Source organism: Musca autumnalis, unplaced genomic scaffold (assembly GCF_047663935.1).
Source record: "Musca autumnalis isolate F117 unplaced genomic scaffold, ASM4766393v1 scaffold_1, whole genome shotgun sequence".
In the NCBI taxonomy this organism is placed as follows: Eukaryota; Metazoa; Arthropoda; class Insecta; order Diptera; family Muscidae; genus Musca; species Musca autumnalis.
In genome coordinates, this window is record NW_027411644.1 from 41,115,331 (window position 1) to 41,140,947 (window position 25,617).

Sequence of the window (25,617 nt, forward strand, 5' to 3'; positions counted from 1 at the left end):
TATTTTTTGTTTTTTTTTCAGTAACATGAGATAGTATTTACGTTTACAACAAAAACATAATCTAAAGGGGTTATGATGGAACACCGACAAAACAATATAAAACAACACACCATAACCATTTAAAGCTTACAAATATTCACATTCTTTTCTTTTCTCATTTTTTTTTCTAGAAATCCAAATGAACATCATCGTCAAGAATCTGTGCTGCCAGCCTCTAAGGAACGTAGTCGTTTTCGCAGTATCACCTGGGATAACTACGATCCGTTACATCAAAAATATTTGGAAATTGGTAAGTGTTGTGTGTATGTGTGTCTAGGTGAGTGTATGTCAAAACAATAAAAACAAATGTTGATGATAACACCTCTCCGGCAAGGACATCCTTTAAATCTTTTCTTCAACGGGGGGGGGCTTTTTCTTTATTCTTCTTGTTGCTCATAAAATGGCATTCCATTTGCCATAAATGTAAGGATTGCATTGTCCTTCAAGCCGAAAGTGGTAATTTGCTGAACATAATAGTGATGGTTGTGTATGAAAAGATTAGATGTAGGACCATTAAAAATAAAACTTTTTTTCTCTGGTTTTTGTGGAAACATTCTTTTGTTTTCTTAAGGATCATCATCAGCAGCCTCATCATCATCAGTATCACTGCCCAGGCAGCTTGATATTCCATTATATTTTCTACTTTCCCCAAATGGAATTTTGTTTTGGGGTTTGATAATTGCCAAAGTTTTATTTTGTTTCAAGTGTTTTTTTTTCTTCTTCTTTCACTTCCTTTCGTTTCTTGTGTCCATTTTCATTATAATAACCAAACATTCATAATAAAGTACACTTCACTTCATAGTCATCCACTTTAGCTTCAGGTGATTATGACTTTGCAGCTTTTGAAACTGCCGTTTTGAAGATAAGTGTTTTGCTGGTATTCTTAATTTTTTCCCCAATTTTTTTTGTGCTGCCTGCTTCTTTTGTAGCTTGTGAATGCAGACCGCTGGCTTAGACAATTATGGACAAAAGAACCCAAAAAAGTAGGCAGTTTTATTATCGACCAACACTTATATGGACTTTTCTTTAAGTGTCCCAAATTATGTGACAAATTTCAGGAGGGCTGTATGGGGGATAGGTGATTCCTTCCTTCACCACTAAATTAACGACTTTCACATACAGACCATAAAATCATAAATTAATCATTTAATTCTAGTTAACTTAGCAAGCATTAAGTTTGTTTTTTAATTGGCTAATGATATTTGGAACTTTTCTCCCTTTTTGGTTTCAAGTGGGAATTATCTCAAAATGCCAGTTTTCTTAGGCTTTATTAATGATGTTGCTGAATTATTTAAATCAAAAAAGGGAAAATTAAATGTTTGGCACAGATGTCCTAGGGATCCTTCATATCCATCAGCAGTGTTCACAAAACAATATTTTATTTTCAAGGACCTGTGGCCCAATAAACGTGGATTTATTTAAGGAATATTTTAATAGGCATAATAAACGTGGATTTTTTAGGGAATATTTTCAAGGACCTCTGGACCAATAAACGTGGATTTATTTAGGGAATATTTTCAAGGACCTCTGGACCAATAAACGTGGATTTATTTAGGGAATATTTTCATGGACCTCTGGACCAATAAACGTGGATTTATTTAGGGAATATTTTCAAGGACCTCTGGACCAATAAACGTTGATTTATTTAGGGAATATTTTCAAGGACCTCTGGACCAATAAACGTGGATTTATTTAGGGAATATTTTCAAGGACCTCTGGACCAATAAACGTGGATTTATTTAGGGAATATTTTAAAGGACCTCTGGACCAATAAACGTGGATTTATTTAGGGAATATTTTCAAGGACCTCTGGACCAATAAACGTGGATTTATTTAGGGAATATTTTCAAGGACCTCTGGACCAATAAACGTGGATTTATTTAGGGAATATTTTCAAGGACCTCTGGACCAATAAACGTGGATTTATTTAGGGAATATTTTCAAGGACCTCTGGACCAATAAACGTGGAATTATTAAGGGAATATTTTTAAGAACCTCAGACCCAATAAACGTGGATTTATTTAGGGAATATTTTTAAGGACCTCAGCCCCAATAAACATGGATTTATTAAGGGAATATTTTTGAGGACCTCAGGCCCAATAAACGTGGATTTATTTAGGGAATATTTTCAAAGACCTCAGGCCCAATAAACGTGGATTTATTTAGGGAATATTTTCAAAGACCTCTGGACCAATAAACGTGGATTTTTTAGGGAATATTTTAAGGACTTCAGGCCCAATAAACGTGGATTTATTTAGGGAATATTTTTAAGGACCTCAGACCCAATAAACGTGGATTTATATAGGGAATATTTTTATGGACCTCAGGCATAATAAACGTGGATTTATTTAGGGAATATTTTTAAGGACCTCAGGCCCAATAAACGTGGATTTAGTTAGGAAATACTTTTAAGGACTTCAGGCCCAATAAACGTAGATTTATTTAGGGAATATTTTTAAGGACCTCTGTACCAATAAACGTGGATTTATTTAGGGAATATTTTTTGAGCATCACCGACCCAATAAGCTTGGATTTTTCAAACAATATTTTTTGAGCATCACCGACCCAATAAGCTTGGATTTTTCAAACAATATTTTTTAAGCATCACCGGCGAAATAAGCGTGGTTTTCAAAGAAAGCGTGAAAAAAATTAAATTTAAATTTAAATTACTTTCCTGGAGGAACTTTCGCTTAAAAACAACTCCTTGCTGTTTTTGCTTTTGTAATTTCTTTCTTTACTGTGACTTCAATGACTACGCTTTAAATGACAAGGTCGCTCTCTCCCCCTTAGAATTTATGAAGAAAGTTACCTGGATCGTTCTTATACAAAGACGTTGATGAAGCTTCTTGTCACAACATTGTGCTGATGGACAGATAATAAAGGCAAACGAAAGGAGAAAAAATCGCTTAACCCAATATTTTCATCAACTATTTTTCATCAGTTATTTATTCTCCTCTTCTTGTCGTCTAATCTTAGTCAACACACTTAAACCAACCTAGCACCACCAACCCGGCTACCACCTCCATTACTCTTTACACATTTAACGAAATTGCTTGTCACACACATACCAGCTACCGGAGGTCTTAATGTTTATTTTAATAATAAGAGAAATGAACTTCTCTTGAAGATGGCAGCTTAAATGCATTGAAACGAAGCAGGAAAAAATGAAGCAAAAATTGATGGAGTGAGTTATCGTTGATGAAATAAGTCTTACAAATCCACAAATACCACACACAACCACCCTTTCTTTCATTGGTAACTTACCTTGAAGAACAAACTACAGCGAACGAAGAAAAAACTGCTTCCGTAAATGACAATGTCATATCTTCTTCCACCAACATTTGCTGAATAATAATTCGTCTTATCTTACCATGACATTGTGTGTGCAGGGTGTGACTAACCTCCAGCTAAATTGTGTGTAGTATATATCTTCAACACTCATCCTACGTAGAACAATCTACATCCACCTTAAGAAATCTTATATCTTTATCATTTTTCCCGTACCCAACTCCCAACTCGCTTTATTGCAAGCATCTTGTATGCTGAACGTTTAATGAGTGCGTATGTCAAGCGTTTTGTCATAGAGGTTGTTGGATTTTTTTTTCTTTTTCCTTTGTCGTATTTCACGGTTTACCTTCGTTCCCTGTGATGGGTTAAGCCAATATCAAATGTATGTTCGAAGACGTGTGCCAGTGATAACATGCCTCACCATACCAATTATATCTAAGATTTTAGGGCGTTCCAGGCACTTAAAATGAAATTAAAAACATGAAAACCTCAACACACACATACCAACATGGATATGGTGTGCTGCTATCTGGTTGCGGAAAGAGATTGTGAGGAAGGGTGTTATATGTTTTTTTGTGTTATTATTGTAGGTAATATTCAAAACAGATGTTATTGTTGTGAAAACACAAAAATAAGCTATTTCAGGTTTATGGGCGCGGATTTTTAAAAATGTTTTTTCAAGCTATTTCAGGTCTGTGGGCGCAGACTTTTTAAACTTTTTTTCAAGCTATTTCAGGTTATGGGCGTGGAATTTTTTAAAAACCATTTTTTCAACCATTTTTTTTTAAATATTTTTTCAAGCAATTTGAAACTTATGGGTGTGGATTTTTAAAAATATTTTTTTCAAGCAATTTGAAGCTTATGGGCGTGGATTTTTAAAAATATTTTTTCAAGCAATTTCAGGCCTATGGGCGTGGATTTTTAAAAATATTTTTTTCAAGCAATTTCCGGCCTATGGGCGTGGATTTTTAAAAATATTTTTTTCAAGCAATTTCCGGCCTATGGGCGTGGATTTTTAAACAGATTTTTTTAAGCTATTTCGGGCTGGCCTATTGGCGTGGATTTTTAAAAATATGTTTTAAGCTATTTCAGGCTGGCCTATGGGCGTGGATTTTAAAAAATATTTTTTAAGCTATTTCAGGCTGGCCTATGGGCGTGGATTTTAAAAAATATTTTTTAAGCTATTTTTTTAAGCTATTTCAGGCTGGCCTATGGGCGTGGATTTTTAAAAATATTTTTTTAAGCTATTTCAGGCTGGCCTATGGGCGTGGATTTTTAAAAATATTTTTTTAAGCTATTTCAGGCTGGCCTATGGGCGTGGATTTTTAAAAATATTTTTTTAAGCTATTTCAGGCTGGCCTATGGGCGTGGATTTTTAAAAATATTTTTTTAAGCTATTTCAGTCTGGCCTATGGGCGTGGATTTTTAAAAATATTTTTTTAAGCTATTTCAGGCTGGCCTATGGGCGTGGATTTTTAAAAATATTTTTTTAAGCTATTTCAGGCTGGCCTATGGGCGTGGATTTTTAAAAATATTTTTTTAAGCTATTTCAGGCTGGCCTATGGGCGTGGATTTTTAAAAATATTTTTTTAAGCTATTTCAGGCTGGCCTATGGGCGTGGATTTTTAAAAATATTTTTTTAAGCTATTTCAGGCTGGCCTATGGGCGTGGATTTTTAAAAATATTTTTTTAAGCTATTTCAGGCTGGCCTATGGGCGTGGATTTTTAAAAATATTTTTTTAAGCTATTTCAGGCTGGCCTATGGGCGTGGATTTTTAAAAATATTTTTTTCAAGCAATTTCCGGCCTATGGTCGTGGATTTTTACAAATATTTTTTTCAAGCAATTTTAGGCCTATAGGCGTGGATTTTTAAAAATATTTTTTAAGCTATTTCAGGCTGGCCTATGGGCGTGGATTTTTAAAAATATTTTTTAAGCTATTTCAGGCTGGCCTATGGTCGTGGATTTTTAAAAATATTTTTTAAGCTATTTCAGGCTGGCCTATGGGCGTGGATTTTTAAAAATATTTTTTAAGCTATTTCAGGCTGGCCTATGGGCGTGGATTTTTAAAAATATTTTTAAGCTATTTCAGGCTGGCCTATGGGCGTGGATTTTTAAAAATATTTTTTAAGCTATTTCAGGCTGGCCTATGGGCGTGGATTTTTAAAAATATTTTTTAAGCTATTTCAGGCTGGCCTATGGGCGTGGATTTTTAAAAATATTTTTTAAGCTATTTCAGGCTGGCCTATGGGCGTGGATTTTTAAAAATATTTTTTACGCAACTTTAAGACCTATAGGCGCGGATTTTTTAACAATATTTTTCAAGGAACATTCACGCCCATACGGCTCTCAAATTGGACATTTATATGTAAAAGATCTCCGAAAATATACGTCTTGAAGGGTATTCATAAATTATTTTGTAAAAAAAATCCGCCCTTAGGCCTGAAATATTTTTTTAAACAATATTTTTCAAAATGTTTCAATCTATATGCGCTGGTTTTTTAAAAAATATTCTTTCACAATATTTGATGCCCGAGGACTAATTTTTTAAACAATATTTTTCAAAATCGTTGATGCCTTTTTAACAAAATTTTTTTAACAAAATTGTTTCATGCGCAGATGTTTTTTAAATAATATGTTTTCAAAATATTTCAGGCAGAAGGTCGGATTTTTTTACAAAATAAGTTATGAATGCCCTTCAAGACGTGTATTTTCGGAGATCTTTTACATATAGTTGCCCCACTTGTCCGCTTTGGGAAGTCTTATAGACATGGAAGACTTCTTTGTTAGATCTTCTACTAAAATACCATTCCGAGGTCTTTTAGATACAGAAGATCTTATTGAGAATATCTTCTATCTATAGAAAATAGCTTTGGATGGACTTCTATCCATAGAAATGAAACTTAAAAACAAAATACATTGCGGATGTCGTCCAGGATTTGGATTTGAAAAAATAAATGTAAAGGCTATTACTGCCGTGAATTTTTCGAAAAAAAAAAAATTATCAGGGTCATTCTGATCGTGGATTTCTCAAAAAAAAATCCCAAGGCTTTTCAGGCCATTGGTTTTTAAATATATACTTTTTACGACTTTTAGGTATTTAAGCGTGGATTTTTTCAACAATATTTTTCAGGTCTTTATGTCTTTTCTAAGCATATTCTGGCTTTGGATTTTTTATTCTATATTCTTTCAAGGACTTTTATTTCAGCCAAGTACCCTAATTATTACTCCGGGGTGGATCGCCAACAACAGTAACACTTCTGTTAAAGTATACAACACAAGCCATTTACTATATTAACCCTCAGCCATAGGGCTAACGAAATAATGCTTTTGGATCCCAAGTATGCTTGAACTAAATCTGTTTTTGAAAATTTGGAATCTATTTATCTCTGTCCGACTGTCTTTCTGTCAGCAGAATCAACCGATTGGATCGTTTTGATTTTTTTTGCAGCGAGTTGCCCTCGCGGCCCCTATTACGAGAGTACATTTCTTTTCAGGACTAGTCAATGTCCTGATATAAACGCCCTGACGCTCTTAAACCCTATCGGCTGACGAGTACGATAACTTACGAATTGAGTACACCATTTGACCGAAATGTTAAACGTAGAATGTAGTGTTTGTGACCCTGTTAAATGCCTCTTTCAAGTCAGCCTCCTAATAAAAAGAGCATATTTTAAGTCAAGCACCTAATAGACCACTCCTCCTTTAAATCACGCTCTATTAAACCAAGTCACTAATAGACCACCCCCTTTTAAGCCACGCCCTACTAAACCAAGTCCCCTTTTGAGCCACACCCTATTAAATCGAGACACTAGTATGCCAATTCACGCATCTTTGTAGCCACATCCTTAATAAACCAAGCCTCTCTTACCAATTCACACATCTTTCGAGCAACACCCTAATAGACCACGCCTTACACACATCTTTAGAGTCATACCCCTAATAGACCACGCCTTACACACATCTTTAGAGTCATACCCCTAATAGACCACGCATCTCACACATCTTTCGAGCAACACCCTAATAGACCACGCCTCACACACATCTTTAGAGCCATACCCCTAATAGACCACGCCTCTGACAAATCTTTCGAGCCACACCCCTAATAGACCACGCCTCTTACACATCACCCCTAATAGACCACGCCTCTCTTACCAATTTCCACATCTTTCGAGCCACAACCCTAATAGACAACGCCTCTTTTAATTCACACATCTTTGGAGCCACACACCCTTAATTCACGCATCTTTGGAGCCACACTCCTAATAGGCCACGCCTCTTTAGAGCACACACATCTTTGGAGCCACGCATCTTTGGAGCCACACCCCTAATAGGCCACGCCTCTTTAGAGCACACACATCTTTGGAGCCATACATTTTTGGAGCCACACCCCTAATAGACCACGCCTCTTTAGAGCACACACATCTTTCCTTATAGACCACGTCTTTCTTAATTCACATATCTTACGAGCACACCCCTAATAGACCACGCCTCTCTTAATTCACACATCTTTGGAGCCACACCCCTAATAGACCACGCCTCTCTTGCCAATTCAGACATCTTTCGAGCCATACCCCTAATAGACCACGCCTCTCTTACCAATTCACACATCTTACGAGCCATACCCCTAATAGACGACGCATCTCTTACCAATTCACACATTTGGAGCAACACTCCTAATAGACCAGGCCTCTTTCAGTGCACACATCTTTTGAGCCACATCCCAAAAAACACGACTCTTTTAAGCCAAAAGCACGACACTTTTAAGGCACTCTCTAAAAAGATAAATCTTTTAAAGCAATGCTCTTAATAGACCAAGTCCCGAATAGAACACGCATTTTTAAGTCACCCTAATATACCACGATTTTTTAAGCCACACCCTAACAGGCCAAGCCTTTTATAAGCCACATACTTATAGGCCAAGTCCCTTATATACCACAACCTTTAAGCCACGACCTTAATAGACAACGCATTTATAAGCCACACCCTAACATACAAGCCACCCCTTACAGACCAAGCCTTTTGTAAGCCATAGCCTAATAGACCATGTCCCTAAGCCACAATCCTAATTGAACACGCCTTTTTAAACCACGACTCTAATAGACCCCGCCTTTTTAAGGCACGACCCTAATAGACCGCGCCTTTTTAAGCCACGACTCTAATAGACCGCGCCTTTTTAAGGCAGACCCTAATATACCCCGCCTTTTTAAGCCACGACCCTAATAGACCACGCCTTTTTAAGCCACGACCCTAATAGACCACGCCTTTTTAACTACAACCCTAATAGACTTAATAGACCACGCCTTTCTAAACTAAACCGTAACATACCAACCTTTTTTATAAGCCACACGCTGATAGACCAAGTCGCCAAAAAGACACGCCTCTTTTAAGCCACGTCCGAATTAACCACGTCTCTTTCAAGCCACTTCGCTAATTGACTACGCCTCTTAGAAGCCATGCATCTTTTAAGCCGCTCCCCTAATTAACCACGCCTATATAAAACGACGACTCTATTAAACCACACCTCTATTAAACCAAGTCTCTATTTAACCACGCCTGTATTAACCACGGCCTAAATAGACCCCGCCTCTTCTAATTTACATATATTTTATATGTTATTAAATGTATTAAACCATACCTCCAATAGACCATACCCTTATTAAACGACGCCTCTACAAAACCATCAAAATATTAACCACGCCCAAAAGTTTTAAATATCCCTGCCCACACTAAGTAAAATAACGGATGAACAAGATAACTTACTATTTGGATATTTTCAAATCGTAAAACTACTTCCAAACACACATCAAGTCCCAAGATGGTATATATGGGAGAAATCCTTCCTATACGGTGCTGTGACATAACTCCCAACGGACATAATTCCCAAATTAATGTTGGTGTAGAACATAACTCACAACGGTTCTTATGTCAAATGGGGCACATTAGGTTTACCCCAGATAACCTCAGAAATCCTACTTGACAAAATTTCCTTTGAGGTTGTTGGTGTTCTCCATATATTACTACTAAGAGTGACAGCTTACGAAGACCATACAACTGAGTGGGAACCACTGTCCAATGGCTCGAGCTTCAAGTAGATGTTTCTATTAACCAACCAAATGTCTTTATATAGTTGATCATTCAGATAGCTAGATCCACTTCTTCAACACATTAAACACGGTGGTCATCGTACATTGATCTCCTACCATGAACTCTGAATAAGACTTTAGTATAAGACCCAAGTCTTGGGGGATCTGGATCTTTTTAGAAGTGACCACGGAAACCTGACACTTCATATTAGGAACTTCTGCGGATGATTTCAAATTAGTGGGGACCTTTAAAAATATATGAAAACCCAGTCTAGACCGCAGTAGTAACATATGAATCCAGTTTTCTCTATAATATATCTCTGGGCCGAATTAATGACTCTGCATGGCCAGAGTTTTTCTAATAAGGGTTTTCAAGTATTTTCTGGACTATGGGTTTGGGTTTTCCTAGCAATAATTTTCAAGAATTTTCTGGTGAGTACCCTCACCAATGATTACACCGTGGGCCTCTATATACAGATCCACTTTAATAACGGACTCTAACATAAGTTATTCACTTCTTTTGAGACTTCTTAAGATTGACATTTCTATCGATTTACATTATCTGTGGATGTGCACCATTGCTAACTGTTAATTATCACACCTAACTAATAATTTCTAAATTGATTTAATGCGAATTTAATGCTTTGATTTAAACACAAAATAGCACAGTATATTAATATGCCGTTGTATGTTGTCCCAAGGCCGTATTTTTCTTTTTCCCACGGATTCATCTGAAAAAGAATCAACTTTTAATGACGTTGTTTCGAGCAGCAGATGTCAATGGCGCGCCATAACTTTCTTGTTTTCCCCGTAAAAATTCTATTTAAATTTATTAGCAGTAAATGGAAGAATTCTTGGATTTCACTTTCATGTTTTTTTCTTTTGTCATGGCTTAAATTCAGCTCATACATATTTTCACATAGCAAATTCATTTCGCGAAATGAAATGAAAATTCTGCATAGCTTCTTTTTTTCAAGAGAACACATTAAAATTGTCTAGCCATTGTTGCTGGAAGTTTATTTGTATTTATTTATTTTTTTTTTCTGTCTTTTCTGCAGGATAATCAGCAATCATTTTATTATTCCCATGACATTCAGATGAGACTTCTTTTGTGTCAAACTTGTTTTGCTGTGTCACAGGCATTGCATTTAAACCTTATAAATGTTTTTTTTTTCTTTCTATTAAAAACATTTTTGCCAAGAGTATTATTTGCGTTAATGGCGTACCAAAATACTTGAGCTTTCGAATTACCATTAAACGCAAAAGTTAAACAATTGACAAAAAAACACAAAATTGTAAATTGAATAAAAGAATTCAGACACAAATAATTTACCATGAAAATTGTTGTTTTGTTAAGGATTCCTTTTGTTAAAAGTTATGGAAAAATGTATGTTTCTTTAATTCAATATTTTTCTTTTGGAATTTCTCTTTGCAGGCATGAAACCACGCATTAAGAATCATTTTCGGGCCCATCAATTGTCAATTTGGATGCGTCTGATACCGGAATTACATCGCAGCGGCATGGAAGATGTCATTGCGCGCCATAATCTCTTTCGTAATCACGATGATATGGATTTGTATGAAGGTCCCGTCAAACCAGACCCATTTGCTTCACAACGTTTGCTGCTCATAGATGAGGCGCTAATGAAGAAGGGCCGCAGTAATAACACCGGTTATGTGGCGGGAGTATTGGGTGGTAAGTACTAAACGAATGAAAAATATTAAAACATGAAAGCAAATAATTTTAACAATTATTTTAAAATAAGAAAAAGAAAGGTATGAAACGGAATTGCTTCAAGGTAACTTGGGACTGTGGGGACTGTGCCAAGCAATAAGAGGGGGTGTGTAATGTTTAATTATACCTCCACCATAATATGGATGGTCATTCCAATTGTAACACATCGAAATTTAATCGGGGACCCTATAAAGTATATTCTTGATCAGGGTACAATTCTAAGTCGATATAACCATGTACGTCTGTTGAAATCAAGATACAGCTCGCTATTTTTAAGATAGAGTTTTGTAATTTGGTATAGAAGATTTTATTGCTCCTAGAATGTTTGGTATTGCAAATTGGCTATATCGGTCCACGTTTTGATATAGCCCCCATTGAACAGTACCAGCCGATTTCAGGTATTTTGAAGGTTTTAGTTTTATTATCACACCGAAATGGCTGAAATTTGGTACCTAGTCTTCGTTGGGTGTATAAAACTTTTCCTCAGAATTTTGTCGGTATTGCCCCACGCCTTCATATAGCCCCATAGAACGGTACCTCCCGATTTTCGGTATTTTTAAAGTCGTGGCCTCATTATTCCTCTGAAATGGCTGAAATTTGGTATTTAGTCTTCATTTGGGGTATAAAACTTTTCATATGAAATTTGTCGGTATAGGTTCACGCCTTCATATAGCCCCCATAGAACGGTGCCTCTCGATTTTCGGTATTTTGAAGGTTGTGGCCTCAATATTTCTCCGAAATAGCTGAAATTTGGTATTTCGTCTTCATTTGGGGTATAAAACTTTCCACATCAATTTTGTCGGTATAGGCCCACACCTTCATATAACCCCCATAGAACGGTACCTCCCGATTTTCGGTATTTTGAAGGTTGTGGCCTCAATATTCTACCGAAATGGCTGAAATTTGGTATTTCGTCTTCATTTGGGGTATCAAACTTTCCATATGAATTTTGTCGGTATAGGCCCACGCCTTCATATGGTCCTCATTAAACAGTACCTCCCGATTTGCGGTATTTTTAAGGTTGTGGCTCCAATATTTCTCCGAAATGGCTGAAATTTGGTATTTAGTCTTCATTTGGGGTATAACACTTTCCATATGAAATTTGTCGGTATATGTCCACTCCTTCATATAGCTCCCATAAAACGGTACCTCCCGATTTTTGGTATTTTGAAGGTTGTGGCCTCAATATTCCTCCGAAATGGCTGAAATTTGTTATTTAGTCTTCATTTGGGGTATAACACTTTCCATATGAAATTTGACGGTATTGGTCAACGCCTTAATATAGCGCCCATCGAACGGTACCTTCAGATTTTCGGTATTTTCAAGGTTGTGGCCTCAATATTCCTTCGAAATAGCTGACATTTGGTATTTAGTCTTCATTTGGGGTATAAAACTTACCATATGAAATTTGTCGGTATAGGCTCACGCCTTCATATAGTCCCCTTAGAACGGTACCTCCCGATTTTCCGTATTTTTAATGTCGTGGCCTTAGTATTCCTCCGAAATGACTGAAATGTGGTATTTCGTCTTCATTTGGGGTATAAAACTTTCCATATGAATTTTGTCGGTATAGGCTCACGCCTTCATATAGCCCCCATAAAACGGTACCTCCCGATTTTCGGTATGTTTTAAGTCGTGGCCGCAGTATTCCTCCGAAATGGCTGAAATTTGGTATTTCGTCTTCATTTGGGGAATACAACTTTTGATATGAATTTTGTGGGTATAGGTCCACGCCTTAGTATAGCCCCCATCGAACGGTACCTCCAGATTTTCGGTATTTTCAAGGTTGTGGCCAATAAAATACAATACAATATTCTTAAAAAAAAATCCAAGTTTATTGGTCGGGTGCGGCAACGCAAATATGATCGATCGTGTATTATTTCAGATATCAGGTTCTGGTTCCTCGGTATCTACACTCTAAAATTCTGCAACTATAACTGGTTGCGTCCATAAAGAATGAGGAGGCAGGTGAGTGGGATTAGCTGGACCGCTAACCAAATGCAGCATGGCGGGTGGTCCCAATCCACATACCGGGCATGCGCTGTGTATAATAATATCACTCGTGTTTGCCTTCTTCTTCTGCGTTATTCTGCTGCGATGGATGGGGGTGGTCCCTAAGTACCGCATTCACACTGTATTTCTGTACTACATGCGTGAAAGCTTTCCAAGTCTACCTCATAGGCTCGTTGGTCCAGAAGTTCCCTTGGACCTCTCTCTCTCTCTAGATCATGAAGATCTCTCCTGACGTACCTGCGTGGGGAAAGCCTGTCCATTACATCGTGACAGGGATGCTCACAGCGATAACTCCCAACATCCGGTTGTTTTGATGCACCCATAAACGCTTCGCATCTTTATGAAGATGGTCCGCTGGTGTCATGAGCAGGCACCCTGTTGCAGTCTTTAGGGCGGTATTCTGGCAGGTTAAAATATTCTTTCACTACGTAGCGCTAACATTTGCATACCACGCTGGTGCCCCATAGCTCACCACAGACCGGCTTATAGCTTTGTAAGAGGTCAACAAAGTGTCTCTGTCAGCACCTCAAGTGCTGCCGTCCTTGAGAATCTTGTTCCTACTTCTGATCTTATCGCAAATTGTTGTGGCTTGTACGAACGACATAAGCATGCTATCGAACGTTATACCCAATATCTTGGGGTAGATAGTTGACGGAATCAGTACAGCATCTACCAATATGTTCAGCCTAATGAGCCTAATTTCGTCCATGTCACCACATGGGACAGTGGATTTAGCGGCGGATATTTTCCCACGATTGAAGAACTGCACTAGGTCAGCTCTGTAGACATTTATGCCATCGACGATAGAAACCGACGTCAAAATCGTACAATCATCCGCATACCTTACGATCTCTATGCCATCTGGAGGATGTGGAATTTCAGAAGGTAGAGGTTAAACATTTCCGGAGATATCATCCCGCCTTGTAGAACATCTTGTTTCACTACACTGGTTTTGGACTTCTTGTTTCTGAATTCCACAAACGACGACGTAGTTGATTATCTAACGTTTCAAACGCGGGAAGAGAGTGGTCTTCTCTCTATCCTCGGACAGCTTTGCATGGTTGACGGTATCGAAGACCTTCTGCAGGTTCTGGTTCATACCTCTACTGATATGTGTGGGTATGGCTTGTAATACTGTTGTAGTAATATGCACTTTCCGGAGACCATATTGATGTTGGGCAACTGGAAAACTGCTTCTCATCGTAGTGCCCCTAGAATTTTTGCTACTGTCCATAGGAGGGAAATCGGCCTATACGATTCACCTCTGCTGGCATGCTTGCCAGGCTTTATTTGCCAAATTTCCAGGCTTCTGGTACAGCAACGTTGCAAGCCACAGGTGACGGCATCCACGTGGTCGGATGGTTGTTGAAAAAATATTCTTGCTGAAAAAATATTCTTTAAAAAATCCACGTTTTGTGGTCTGATGGTGGATGAAAAAATATTCTTTAAAAAAATCCACGTTTTGTGGTCTGATGGTGGATGAAAAAATATTCTTTAAAAAAATCCACGTTTTGTGGTCTGATGGTGGATGAAAAAATATTCTTTAAAAAAATCCACGTTTTGTGGTCTGATGGTGGATGAAAAAATATTCTTTAAAAAAATCCACGTTTTGTGGTCTGATGGTGGATGAAAAAATATTCTTTAAAAAAATCCACGTTTTGTGGTCTGATGGTGGATGAAAAAATATTCTTTAAAAAAATCCACGTTTTGTGGTCTGATGGTGGATGAAAAAATATTCTTTAAAAAAATCCACGTTTTGTGGTCTGATGGTGGATGAAAAAATATTCTTTAAAAAATCCACGTTTTGTGGTCTGATGGTGGATGAAAAAATATTCTTTAAAAAATCCACGTTTTGTGGTCTGATGGTGGATGAAAAAATATTCTTTAAAAAATCCACGTTTTGTGGTCTGATGGTGGATGAAAAAATATTCTTTAAAAAATCCACGTTTTGTGGTCTGATGGTGGATGAAAAAATATTCTTTAAAAAATCCACGTTTTGTGGTCTGATGGTGGATGAAAAAATATTCTTTAAAAAATCCACGTTTTGTGGTCTGATGGTGGATGAAAAAATATTCTTTAAAAAATCCACGTTTTGTGGTCTGATGGTGGATGAAAAAATATTCTTTAAAAAATCCACGTTTTGTGGTCTGATGGTGGATGAAAAAATATTCTTTAAAAAATCCACGTTTTGTGGTCTGATGGTGGATGAAAAAATATTCTTTAAAAAATCCACGTTTTGTGGTCTGATGGTGGATGAAAAAATATTCTTTAAAAATCCACGTTTTGTGGTCTGATGGTGGATGAAAAAATATTCTTTAAAAATCCACGTTTTGTGGTCTGATGGTGGATGAAAAAATATTCTTTAAAAAATCCACGTTTTGTGGTCTGATGGTGGATGAAAAAATATTCTTTAAAAAATCCACGTTTTGTGGTCTGATGGTGGATGAAAAAATATTCTTTAAAAAATCCACGTTTTGTGGTCTGATGGTGGATGAAAAAATATTCTTTAAAAAATCCACGTTTTGTGGTCTGATGGTGGATGAAAAAATATTCTTTAAAAAATCCACGTTTTGTGGTCTGATGGTGGATGAAAAAATATTCTTTAAAAAATCCACGTTTTGTGGTCTGATGGTGGATGAAAAAATATTCTTTAAAAAATCCACGTTTTGTGGTCTGATGGTGGATGAAAAAATATTCTTTAAAAAATCCACGTTTTGTGGTCTGATGGTGGATGAAAAAATATTCTTTAAAAAATCCACGTTTTGTGGTCTGATGGTGGATGAAAAAATATTCTTTAAAAAATCCACGTTTTGTGGTCTGATGGTGGATGAAAAAATATTCTTTAAAAAATCCACGTTTTGTGGTCTGATGGTGGATGAAAAAATATTCTTTAAAAAATCCACGTTTTGTGGTCTGATGGTGGATGAAAAAATATTCTTTAAAAAATCCACGTTTTGTGGTCTGATGGTGGATGAAAAAATATTCTTTAAAAAATCCACGTTTTGTGGTCTGATGGTGGATGAAAAAATATTCTTTAAAAAATCCACGTTTTGTGGTCTGATGGTGGATGAAAAAATATTCTTTAAAAAATCCACGTTTTGTGGTCTGATGGTGGATGAAAAAATATTCTTTAAAAAATCCACGTTTTGTGGTCTGATGGTGGATGAAAAAATATTCTTTAAAAAATCCACGTTTTGTGGTCTGATGGTGGATGAAAAAATATTCTTTAAAAAATCCACGTTTTGTGGTCTGATGGTGGATGAAAAAATATTCTTTAAAAAATCCACGTTTTGTGGTCTGATGGTGGATGAAAAAATATTCTTTAAAAAATCCACGTTTTGTGGTCTGATGGTGGATGAAAAAATATTCTTTAAAAAATCCACGTTTTGTGGTCTGATGGTGGATGAAAAAATATTCTTTAAAAAATCCACGTTTTGTGGTCTGATGGTGGATGAAAAAATATTCTTTAAAAAATCCACGTTTTGTGGTCTGATGGTGGATGAAAAAATATTCTTTAAAAAATCCACGTTTTGTGGTCTGATGGTGGATGAAAAAATATTCTTTAAAAAATCCACGTTTTGTGGTCTGATGGTGGATGAAAAAATATTCTTTAAAAAATCCACGTTTTGTGGTCTGATGGTGGATGAAAAAATATTCTTTAAAAAATCCACGTTTTGTGGTCTGATGGTGGATGAAAAAATATTCTTTAAAAAATCCACGTTTTGTGGTCTGATGGTGGATGAAAAAATATTCTTTAAAAAATTCACGTTTTGTGGTCTGATGGTGGATGAAAAAATATTCTTTAAAAAATCCACGTTTTGTGGCCTGATGGTGGATGAAAAAATATTCTTTAAAAAATCCACGTTTTGTGGTCTGATGGTGGATAAAAAAATATTCTTTAAAAAATCCACGTTTTGTGGTCTGATGGTGGATGAAAAAATATTCTTTAAAAAATCCACGTTTTGTGGCCTGATGGTGGATGAAAAAATATTCTTTAAAAAATCCACGTTTTGTGGTCTGATGGTGGATAAAAAAATATTCTATAAAAAAATCCACGTTTTGTGGTCTGATGGTGGATGAAAAAATATTCTTTAAAAAATCCACGTTTTGTGGCCTGATGGTGGATGAAAAAATATTCTTTAAAAAATCCACGTTTTGTGGTCTGATGGTGGATGAAAAAATATTCTTTAAAAAATCCACGTTTTGTGGCCTGATGGTGGATGAAAAAATATTCTTTAAAAAATCCACGTTTTGTGGTCTGATGGTGGATGAAAAAATATTCTTTAAAAAATCCACGTTTTGTGGTCTGATGGTGGATGAAAAAATATTCTTTAAAAAATCCACGTTTTGTGGTCTGATGGTGGATGAAAAAATATTCTTTAAAAAATCCACGTTTTGTGGTCTGATGGTGGATGAAAAAATATTCTTTAAGAAATCCACGTTTTGTGGTCTGATGGTGGATGAAAAAATATTCTTTAAAAAATCCACGTTTTGTGGCCTGATGGTGGATGAAAAAATATTCTTTAAAAAATCCCCGTTTTGTGGTCTGATGGTGGATGAAAAAATATTCTTTAAAAAATCCCCGTTTTGTGGTCTGATGGTGGATGAAAAAATATTCTTTAAAAAATCCACGTTTTGTGGCCTGATGGTGGATGAAAAAATATTCTTTAAAAAATCCACGTTTTGTGGTCTGATGGTGGATGAAAAAATATTCTTTAAAAAATCCACGTTTTGTGGTCTGATGGTGGATGAAAAAATATTCTTTAAAAAATCCACGTTTTGTGGTCTGATGGTGGATGAAAAAATATTCTTTAAAAAATCCACGTTTTGTGGTCTGATGGTGGATGAAAAAATATTCTTTAAAAAATCCACGTTTTGTGGTCTGATGGTGGATGAAAAAATATTCTTTAAAAAATCCACGTTTTGTGGTCTGATGGTGGATGAAAAAATATTCTTTAAAAAATCCACGTTTTGTGGTCTGATGGTGGATGAAAAAATATTCTTTAAAAAATCCACGTTTTGTGGTCTGATGGTGGATGAAAAAATATTCTTTAAAAAATCCACGTTTTGTGGTCTGATGGTGGATGAAAAAATATTCTTTAAAAAATCCAGGTTTTGTGGTCTGATGGTGGATGAAAAAATATTCTTTAAAAAATCCACGTTTTGTGGTCTGATGGTGGATGAAAAAATATTCTTTAAAAAATCCACGTTTTGTGGTCTGATGGTGGATGAAAAAATATTCTTTAAAAAATCCACGTTTTGTGGTCTGATGGTGGATGAAAAAATATTCTTTAAAAAATCCACGTTTTGTGGTCTGATGGTGGATGAAAAAATATTCTTTAAAAAATCCACGTTTTGTGGTCTGATGGTGGATGAAAAAATATTCTTTAAAAAATCCACGTTTTGTGGTCTGATGGTGGATGAAAAAATATTCTTTAAAAAATCCACGTTTTGTGGTCTGATGGTGGATGAAAAAATATTCTTTAAAAAATCCACGTTTTGTGGTCTGATGGTGGATGAAAAAATATTCTTTAAAAAATCCACGTTTTGTGGTCTGATGGTGGATGAAAAAATATTCTTTAAAAAATCCACGTTTTGTGGTCTGATGGTGGATGAAAAAATATTCTTTAAAAAATCCACGTTTTGTGGTCTGATGGTGGATGAAAAAATATTCTTTAAAAAATCCACGTTTTGTGGTCTGATGGTGGATGAAAAAATATTCTTTAAAAAATCCACGTTTTGTGGTCTGATGGTGGATGAAAAAATATTCTTTAAAAAATCCACGTTTTGTGGTCTGATGGTGGATGAAAAAATATTCTTTAAAAAATCCACGTTTTGTGGTCTGATGGTGGATGAAAAAATATTCTTTAAAAAATCCACGTTTTGTGGTCTGATGGTGGATGAAAAAATATTCTTTAAAAAATCCACGTTTTGTGGTCTGATGGTGGATGAAAAAATATTCTTTAAAAAATCCACGTTTTGTGGTCTGATGGTGGATGAAAAAATATTCTTTAAAAAATCCACGTTTTGTGGTCTGATGGTGGATGAAAAAATATTCTTTAAAAAATCCACGTTTTGTGGTCTGATGGTGGATGAAAAAATATTCTTTAAAAAATCCACGTTTTGTGGTCTGATGGTGGATGAAAAAATATTCTTTAAAAAATCCACGTTTTGTGGTCTGATGGTGGATGAAAAAATATTCTTTAAAAAATCCACGTTTTGTGGTCTGATGGTGGATGAAAAAATATTCTTTAAAAAATCCACGTTTTGTGGTCTGATGGTGGATGAAAAAATATTCTTTAAAAAATCCACGTTTTGTGGTCTGATGGTGGATGAAAAAATATTCTTTAAAAAATCCACGTTTTGTGGTCTGATGGTGGATGAAAAAATATTCTTTAAAAAATCCACGTTTTGTGGTCTGATGGTGGATGAAAAAATATTCTTTAAAAAATCCACGTTTTGTGGTCTGATGGTGGATGAAAAAATATTCTTTAAAAAATCCACGTTTTGTGGTCTGATGGTGGATGAAAAAATATTCTTTAAAAAATCCACATTTTGTGGTCTGATGGTGGATGAAAAAATATTCTTTAAAAAATCCACGTTTTGTGGTCTGATGGTGGATGAAAAACTATTCTTTAAAAATCCACGTTTTGTGGTCTGATGGTGGATGAAAAACTATTCTTTAAAAATCCACGTTTTGTGGTCTGATGGTGGATGAAAAACTATTCTTTAAAAAATCCACGTTTTGTGGTCTGATGGTGGATGAAAAACTATTCTTTAAAAAATACACGTTTTGTGGTCTGATGGTGGATGAAAAAATATTCTTTAAAAAATCCACGTTTTGTGGTCTGATGGTGGATGAAAAAATATTCTTTAAAAAATCCACGTTTTGTGGTCTGATGGTGGATGAAAAAATATTCTTTAAAAAATCCACGTTTTGTGGTCTGATGGTGGATGAAAAAATATTCTTTAAAAAATCCACGTTTTGTGGTCTGATGGTGGATGACAAAATAGTCTTTAAAAAATCCACGTTTTGTGGTCTGATGGTGGATGAAAAAATATTCTTTAAAAAATCCACGTTTTGTGGTGGATGAAAAAATATTCTTTAAAAAATCCACGTTTTGTGGACTGATGGTGGATGAAAAAATATTCTTTAAAAAATTCACGTTTTGTGGTCTGATGGTGGATGAAAAAATATTCTTTAAAAAATCCACGTTTTGTGGTCTGATGGTGGATGAAAAAATATTCTTTAAAAAATCCACGTTTTGTGGACTGATGGTGGATGAAAAAATATTCTTTAAAAAATCCACGTTTTGTGGTCTGATGGTGGATGAAAAAATATTCTTTAAAAAAATCCACGTTTTGTGGTCTGATGGTGGATGAAAAAATATTCTTTAAAAAATCCACGTTTTGTGGTCTGATGGTGGATGAAAAAATATTCTTTAAAAAATCCACGTTTTGTGGTCTGATGGTGGATGAAAAAATATTCTTTAAAAAATCCACGTTTTGTGGTCTGATGGTGGATGAAAAAATATTCTTTAAAAAATCCACGTTTTGTGGTCGGATGGTTGTTGAAAAATATTCTTTAAAAAATCCACATTTTGTGGTCTGATGGTGGATGAAAAAATATTCTTTAAAAAATCCACGTTTTGTGGTCTGATGGTGGATGAAAAAATATTCTTTAAAAAATCCACGTTTTGTGGTTTGATGGTGGATGAAAAAATATTCTTTAAAAAATCCACGTTTTGTGGTCTGATGGTGGATGAAAAAATATTCTTTAAAAAATCCACGTTTTGTGGTTTGATGGTGGATGAAAAAATATTCTTTAAAAAATCCACGTTTTGTGGTCGGTTGATTGTTGAAAAAATATATTTTAAAAGTCCACGTTTTGTGGTCGGATGGTTGTTGAAAAAATATTCTTAAAAAAATTCACGTTTTGTGGTCGGATGGTTGTTGAAAAAATATTCTTTAAAAAATCCACATTTTGAGGTCTGATGGTGGATGAAAAAACATTCTTTAAAAAATCCACGTTTTGTGGTCTGTTGATGGTTGAAAAAATATTTAAAAATCCACGTTTTGTGGTCTGTTGATGGTTGAAAAAATATTTAAAAAATCCACGTTTTGTGGTCTGTTGATGGTTGAAAAAATATTTGAAAAATCCACGTTTTGTGGTCTGTTGATGATTGAAAAAATATTTAAAAAATCCACGTTTTGTGGTCTGTTGATGGTTGAAAAAATATTTAAAAAATCCACGTTTTGTGGTCTGTTGATGGTTGAAAAAATATTTAAAAAATCCACGTTTTGTGGTCTGTTGATGGTTGAACAAATATTCTTTAAAAAAATCCACTTTTGTGATCTGCTGGTCCCTGGGGAAAATATTTCCTTAAAAGTATTGTTAATATGTTCCCTCTTTTGAGAACGCACACACACACACAACTTGGCATATTACAATATTCGATATTTAAGTTGAAGTTAGAACTGTCATTTAATCTTTATTGACAAACGTTAGATTTCATTGACAGTTGACACAAAGCCAGTCAAACATTTACATATGTATGTATGTATATGTATATATCCATGTGCATGTGATTTTGGTTGACACACCTTTATGTTGTACGTGTCTGCCAGAAAATTTGCTGCTGTACCGGAAAACGGATGATGTGGGTGGGTAGTGTGAGTCTGGGCTCCCTCTAGAGACAGCAAATATTTATGCAACTACACAAAGGATGTAAGCACCACCGCCTCAAACTCTTCCGATTAACTGACAAACTAACTCAACATTGTTGTAAGATTGTTTGTGTTAATCTCTTTTTATTTTTTTGCTGCCATACCTTCATGGAATTCCTTTTTTAATGAAAATGACAGATAATGAAAGAGTTCCAGGCAAAAAAAAAAAATAAATGATAAGGAAATTTTATTAAAGAAATAAAATATCAAAAGAAATGCTGAAACGCATGAATAAGCAGAAAATGAAATTGTGTAAACTAATTTTGTAATTTTGTTTGTTCATAGGCAGCATAATCACATGTGTGTAATGCGGTTATTGGGGAAGGAGAATAGGTTTAGGTTATCACCAGGGTTTCTGTGGGCTTATCACAAAGCAAATAACCGTAAGAAAAGAATTTTAAAAACAAATTAGTAATTAGAATACATATTATTAGAATAAAAGAAAGTCATATATACAATGGAACTATTGAAAGTTATGACCCATTTCAAGCTCCTTTAGCTGTGTATATGAACAGCGTAAGCTAAAGTAGAACCCGATTGATATAAAACCTGTGTTAATTAAATCACGTATATAGTGTTAATTAAATCATATCATTCATCATACGCCACCCTAATATTATATTAAAATACCGATTTTAAAACAGAAATTTCAGTAGACTTGAAACAAACATACAATTTGTATAGTTTTTCTTTTTGATGATCTCTTTTGTCATCATTTGGGATAAAATGTTTAGCATAACAATTACGAAATTATGATTTCAATTACAAAAAATTACCACCCAAAAAGAATAACAGACGCACACACATACACACACTGAGAGCAAATTAATTTTTCTAAAACCAGAAATACAACAGGATATCAAGGATCAAATCAGCAGCAACTCTAACATCAACCACAATGTCAGCAATTTCAAGAATAAATGAACAAGGATGATAAGATAGGCAGAGAATAAGAAAGCAGAAAAAAACACAACACTCCTCATATGGTCTAAAATCACACATGTGTTGCAATTACTCAAGTATGTCTGATTGTATGTGTGTGTGTTGTTTTATATGTGTAATTGAGTGTAAAGGAGCCTATAGTCCATTTAAAGACATACACATCTTCTATATGTGTGCTTAACGTTAGCTCGTATTCAACAGTGTTGTGTTTAAATAAGTGTGTATACGAATGCGTTTCTGTGTGTGTGAGTGCTTTTGTATGTATTAAATTTGCTGACATTAAAATGATGAAAATCATTGTCAGCACATTAAAAAGTAAACAAAATATTTTTCCACAAACAAAATCTTACAGAAATATTCTCTGCAATGTGTCCTTGTTAAATAGAAACGTGTCAAAAACAGCAATTGAGACAAGATAAGAATTTGAATATATACATGTGTATGTCACTCTAGTGTGCCCGAGTCAGGGGTTATTCAAAAAGTTCTATAGGGGCAAGTTTGTATAAGGGGTTAATAATAAGAAAGCCTAGACCAAAAAAACGTGTTTTATTTAAAGAATATTTGTTCAAGGACCCACAAAACCTAATTTATTTAAAGAATATTTTTTAAGGACCACAAAATCTGGTTTCTTTAAAGAATATTTTTTAAGGACCCACAAAACCTGGTTTATTTAAAGAATATTTTTTCAAGGACCAATAAAACCTGGTTTATTAAAGAATATTTTTTAAGGACCCACAAAACCTGGTTTATTTAAAGAAAATTTTTTTAAGGACCCACAAAACCTGGTTTATTTAAAGAATATTTTTTCAAGGATCCACAAAACCTGGTTTTTTTAAAGAATATTTTTCAAGGACCCACAAGACGTGGCTTATTTAAAGAATATTTTTCAAGGACCCACAAAACCTGGTTTATTTAAAGAATATTTGTTCAAGGACCCACAAAACCTAATTTATTTAAAGAATATTTTTTTAAGGACCCACAAAACCTGGTTTATTTAAAGAATATTTTTTCAAGAACCCACAAAGCCTGGTTTATTTAAAGAATATTTTTCAAGGACACACAAAACGAGGTTTATTTAAATAATATTTTTTCAAGGACCCACAAAACGTGGTTTACTTAAAGAATATTTTTCAAGGACCCACAAAACGTGGTTTACTTAAAGAATATTTTCAAGGACCCACAAAACGTGGTTTATTTAAAGAATATTTTCAAGGACCCACAAAACGTGGTTTATTTAAAGAATATTTTTAAGGACCCACAAAACGTGGTTTATTTAAAGAATATTTTCAAGGACCTGCAAAACGTGGTTTATTTAAAGAATATTTTTCAAGGACACACAAAACGAGGTTTATTTAAATAATATTTTTTCAAGGACCCACAAAACGTGGTTTACTTAAAAAATATTTTTCAAGGACCCACAAAACGTGGTTTACTTAAAGAATATTTTCAAGGACCCACAAAACTTGGTTTATTTAAAGAATATTTTCAAGGACCTGCAAAACGTGGTTTATTTAAAGAATATTTTCAAGGACCTGCAAAACGTGGTTTATTTAAAGAATATTTTTTCAAGAACCCACAAAGCGTGGTTTATTTAAAGAATATTTTTTCAAGAACCCACAAAGCGTGGTTTTGTTTAAACAATATTTTTTTAAGGACCCACAAAACGTGGTTTATTTAAAGAATATTTTTCAAGGACACACAAAACGAGGTTTATTTAAATAATATTTTTTCAAGGACCCACAAAACGTGGTTTACTTAAAGAATATTTTTCAAGGACCCACAAAACGTGGTTTACTTAAAGAATATTTTCAAGGACCCACAAAACGTGGTTTATTTAAAGAATATTTTCAAGGACCCACAAAACGTGGTTTATATAAAGACTATTTTTCCAAGGACCACACAAAACGTGGTTTATTTAAAGAATATTTTCAAGGACCTGCAAAACGTGGTTTATTTAAAGAATATTTTTTCAAGAACCCACAAAGCGTGGTTTATTTAAAGAATATTTTTTCAAGAACCCACAAAGCGTGGTTTATTTAAAGAATATTTTTTCAAGAACCCACAAAGCGTGGTTTATTTAATAAATATTTTTTCAAGAACCCACAAAGCGTGGTTTATTTAATAAATATTTTTTCAAGAACCCACAAAGCGTGGTTTATTTAATAAATATTTTTTCAAGAACCCACAAAGCGTGGTTTATTTAATAAATATTTTTTCAAGAACCCACAAAGCGTGGTTTATTTAATAAATATTTTTTCAAGAACCCACAAAGCGTGGTTTATTTAAAGAATATTTTCTCAAGAACCCACAAAGCGTGGTTTATTTAAAGAATATTTTTTCAAGAACCCACAAATCGTGGTTTATTTAATAAATATTTTTTCAAGAACCCACAAAGCGTGGTTTATTTAAAGAATATTTTTTCAAGAACCCACAAAGCGTGGTTTATTTAATAAATATTTTTTCAAGAACCCACAAAGCGTGGTTTATTTAATAAATATTTTTCAAGAACCCACAAAGCGTGGTTTATTTAATAAATATTTTTTCAAGAACCCACAAAGCGTGGTTTATTTAATAAATATTTTTCAAGAACCCACAAAGCGTGGTTTATTTAAAGAATATTTTTCAAGAACCCACAAAGCGTGGTTTATTTAAAGAATATTTTTTCAAGAACCCACAAAGCGTTGTTTATTTAAAGAATATTTTTTCAAGAACCCACAAAGCGTGGTTTATTTAAAGAATATTTTTTCAAGAACCCACAAAGCGTGGTTTATTTAAAGAATATTTTTTC

General features: G+C 34.6%; 1 protein-coding gene across 1 annotated transcript in view; it reads left to right on the forward strand.

The window, feature by feature from the left end:
- The window catches only part of Nlg4 (Neuroligin 4), a 438,709-nt gene that overhangs the window by 190,981 nt on the left and 222,111 nt on the right, over positions 1-25,617 (forward strand). Inside the window, exons 7-8 of the mRNA XM_073973573.1 lie at positions 171-289; positions 10,848-11,108. Coding sequence (XP_073829674.1) covers positions 171-289; positions 10,848-11,108 — 380 coding nt within the window. The remainder of the gene's footprint in view (positions 1-170; positions 290-10,847; positions 11,109-25,617) is intronic.